Source organism: Microtus ochrogaster, chromosome 2, assembly GCF_000317375.1.
Source record: "Microtus ochrogaster isolate Prairie Vole_2 chromosome 2, MicOch1.0, whole genome shotgun sequence".
Classification (NCBI taxonomy): domain Eukaryota; kingdom Metazoa; phylum Chordata; class Mammalia; order Rodentia; family Cricetidae; genus Microtus; species Microtus ochrogaster.
The window spans coordinates 14,912,612-14,916,809 of NC_022010.1; the positions used below are offsets into that span (position 1 = coordinate 14,912,612).

Sequence of the window (4,198 nt, forward strand, 5' to 3'; positions counted from 1 at the left end):
GGTCCTGGGAGATTGTGTGAGCTGCAGAGGTCTCCCACATGGTCCTGGGAGATTGTGTGAGCTGCAGAGGTCTCCCACACGGTCCTGGGAGTGGCGGACTGTGCCTTGGGAATGGAAGCCCTTCTCCCTGCTGCAGAGAAGATGAAGACCAGTGGCATAGTGAGATTTTGTAGACATGGACATATATGTACTGATTCATGTGGAGGCCAGAGGGCCTCAGTGTCTTCCCTCTGGAGCTCTCCACCTTGTCTTAACTTTTTTATTTATTTTTATGATGAGAACAGCTCTTTTTTATTTTATTAATTTATTTTATTAATATATTGTGATAGACTACAGAGATAGAAAGACAAAAATGTGTGTGTATATATACACATTAATTTATATATATATATTAACTTTTTATTTTTTATTTTATTATTTTGGAAACAGAGTCTTTCGTTGGCTTGGACCTCACCAGGTAGGCCAGGCTGGCTGGCCATAGACCTGGGATCCACTCATCTCTGCTTCCCCACACCACCATACTCAACTCTTTTTTTTTTTTTTTATCTTCCTAATTGGTACTGGGGACCAAACTCAGACCCTCTCGCCTGTGGCCCTTTACTGCCCGAGCCTTCTCCCTAGCCCATCAGTGAGCTTTAAAACTCCAGCACTTTCTATGCAGACCGGGTACAGTGAGGGCTCCGTTTGCATCATCTTCCCAGTCCAGCAGCCTGGGGTGGGGATCCTCTTTCCTCCCGGCACCCTGGTTTCCTCATCCATGAAATAAAGTGACTCACCAGGGTTGGGATCAGCCTGTAGCCATCAGTAGTTCTGAGTTGGCTATTGTGACTTTTACCCCTGCCTGCCATGGGCAATGGTTGTGACAGTTAATCGGGATAAATGAGAAGTATTAAACACAGAATGAAGCCCTGAGCTATTACTCTTTTACACCACCAAGTTCATCATTAGCCCAGAATTTGCACTTGTGACTTCCAGACCATAGGATTGTGTCCCCAGTTCTGCTTTGTGGTTCATACTTCAGATGAGCCTGCTCTGGCTTAGTTGACTTGCTGACCATGATGAGTGTTAGCCATTGGTAAATGAAACTGTGTTTGACTGTCACAAGTGTCAGTGTGCCTGTCTGGAAGTCAGAGACTCAACAAAAACTGTTTATAGGCCATGAGAGGTGGTTAAAAATTGCTGTAGACAGTTGGTGTTTCGAGAATGCATAAACGTCCTTAAATTCACTTTCCCCTTATGTTTCAGAGCATGCATGGGCAGGGGATCTGGGGCTTGGAAGATGAGGCATCAGAGTGACCAATTGGAGATTCTCATGGGGTTTTCCTGCTCCCTCTCTTCCAGTACACTACCAGAAAATCATCCACCGTGACATCAAACCTTCCAACCTCCTGGTGGGAGAGGACGGGCACATCAAGATAGCCGACTTCGGTGTGAGCAATGAGTTCAAGGGCAGCGATGCCTTGCTGTCCAACACCGTGGGCACACCTGCCTTCATGGCACCTGAGTCGCTCTCAGAGACCCGCAAGATCTTCTCTGGGAAGGTACGGTTGGCTTTGCTGAGTTCTGCCTGTCTCAGGGTTCTTTGGTTCTAAGTAGCAGAAATCCGACAGAAGAGCTGTACAGAAAGCAAGCCCACTGGGCATGTAGCTGATGAGTATCATCAGCCAGTTAGAGGACTCAAGCCAGGATCGGTATCTCCCCATCTTTGTCTCCGTTCTGCTGAGCTGGTTTCCCTGTGGGTGGGTCAGGCACCAGCACCTGCAGGCTACTTTCCATCAGGTAGTCAACGTAAGTAGCTAGACTGTCCTCTCGGAATAGCCACTGCAAAGAACCCGTGACCAACCGCTTTGTGTCATGTCCCAACCAAAAAGGCTAGGATTCAGAGTTTGCTCCACCCCAAGAGTGTGAATTAAGAAAAGGTAGTTTAGCCTTTGTTCCCAGACCTCTAGAGGCAAAGGCAGGTAGATCTCTGTGTGTTTGAGGCCAGCCTGGTCTACAAAGCAAGTTCTAGGACAGCCAGAGTAGTTATACAGAGAAACCCTGTCTTGAAAAACAAAAACAGACAACAAACCAAAAGGAGAAAAGGTGGTTCCCAAGGAGGTTGGAGACTTGGTTATTGGACCTGCGAAAGCAGATGTTGAGTATCACACTGACCTCTCGTTTCCTTTCAGGCCCTGGATGTTTGGGCCATGGGTGTGACTCTGTACTGCTTTGTCTTTGGCCAGGTAAGAGGGTGGTGTGTTCTGTCGTAGGACTGCTGTGGGGGACTGGTTCTTATGTGCAGATGGTATCTCCACAGCCGAACGAATAGCTAAAACAGATCCTTTGTAACATGCATATCGCTGACGATAGTCTCATCTATACAGAAATGTTTGAATGGAATAGATCAGCAGAGACTGTGTGGAGATTCTAGATAGTTGATGAATTTAGGGCACAGACAACAAATATTCCACCTCTCTCCATTCCTGAGCCTGAGACAGACAGACATCACTAGTCAATCATTGTGTTCCTTGAAGCTCCTTAGTACTGTGTTCTTTTCATCAGAGTGTTCCTAGCCACTGTTGCTGGGGGTAGAATGGGAATGGGAATCAGTTCAAAGGTAATTATTGACTTAGGGAATGGTATTTTGTCTCTTGTTATGGTTCTTTTTTCTACTGTCCCAACATTATTCATGTTCAGAGGCACCTCTTTTCCTCTTTTTTTCTTGTATGTCCCCCATGCACCCAGACAGAGTTTCTCTGTTTAGCTCCTCAGACTGGCCTTGAACTCACAGAGATCCACCTGCCTCTGCCTTCAAGTGCTGGGATTAAAGGAGTGCACCACTATACTGGCAAGGCACCTCTTTCAACTGTAAAGTCTCTGAGCAATAAAAACCTGGCTCCTTCCCTTTTTAAGCTTGTGTTCCTGTGGAGGAAAGTTTAGGAATCTTGTTTCAAAACCAGCCATAGACAGAGGCAGGTGGATCCCTGAATTCAAGGCCAGCCTGGTCTACATAGTGAGTTCCAGGACAGCTAGGGCTACACAGAGCAACCCTATCTCGAAGGAAAAAAATTCTTGTTCTATGTAGAAACAAAGGAGGTTTGTTGTTGTTTGTTTGTTTTGTTTTTAAACTATTTTCCTGGAGTATTTATTTTAAATATTCTTTTTGGAGCTAGTGAGATGGCCTAGCAGTTAAGTCACTCTCTGCTCTTGCAGAGAGAACCCAGGATCAGTTCCCAGTGCCCACTTGGCTGCTCACAAAGGGCTGAAATTCCAGCTCCAGGGAATCTCACTCCCTCTACTGGTCTCTAAGGGCACTGCATGCAAACAGCACATACTGTACTTACATGCACACACACATACACGCACACACATTTATATATATGTATTTAAAAGAAAAAGTGTTTTTAAAAAGATTTATTTATTATGTATACAACATTCTGCCTCGATGTATGCCCGCACGCCAGAGGAGGGCGCCAGATCTCAATACAGATGGTTGTGAGCCACCATGTGGTTGCTGGGAATTGAACTCAGGTCCTCTGGAAGAGCAGCCAGTGCTCTTAACCTCTGAGCCATCTCTCCAGCCCCAAGAAAAAAGTCTTTTGACTTCAGTCTTTCAAACAATTTTCAATTCAGCATAAAGTTGAGAATTCTACGGTGAAAAGTCAAACCCTACCACCTGGAATCTACCATTGTATTACAGTGTCCTATCAATTTCAATTTATCAACATGCCTGCCCCCAGCTAGCAATCAAACCTTGTATAGAATACTAAGCACTATTTGTACCTCCAGTTCAATACTTACATTTTACAACCCCTGAGAAGATAGAACCAATTTCAATTTTCATTAGTTCAGCAGGTCTTTATTGTGCCAAGGACTTTCTGAGAAAGAGCCCACCAGGAAGCCCTGAGCTGGTGTTGAGGCCCCAGTGGAAAGGAGTTACCAGCAAATGACTGTAATGTCAGGGTTAGGTGCCCCGCTGGGGCATGCTGGTTGGCAAGAATGAGGTAGGTCTGCTGTAGGAAGCCTGGCGAGGCCGCACATAGGTAGCTTTGGTCAGGTGTGACTGGGGAGAGCAGGCCATGCTGTTGTTGATGGGGAGGTCATGGATGAGTGACTGCGGGTCCTGAGCCAGACTAAACTCTCACAGTCTCTCTCTCTCTCTCTCTCTCTCTCTCTCTCTCTCTCTCACACACACACACACACACACACACCCAGA

At 46.0% G+C, this 4,198-nt stretch overlaps 1 protein-coding gene across 4 annotated transcripts in view; it reads left to right on the top strand.

Annotated features, from left to right (window-relative positions):
- The window catches only part of Camkk2 (calcium/calmodulin dependent protein kinase kinase 2), a 36,631-nt gene that overhangs the window by 19,181 nt on the left and 13,252 nt on the right, over window positions 1-4,198 (top strand). For all 4 annotated transcript variants that reach the window (XM_005344439.3, XM_005344441.3, XM_005344442.3 and 1 more), the window contains exons 9-10: window positions 1,342-1,541; window positions 2,172-2,225. In XM_005344439.3, coding sequence (XP_005344496.1) covers window positions 1,342-1,541; window positions 2,172-2,225 — 254 coding nt within the window. The remainder of the gene's footprint in view (window positions 1-1,341; window positions 1,542-2,171; window positions 2,226-4,198) is intronic.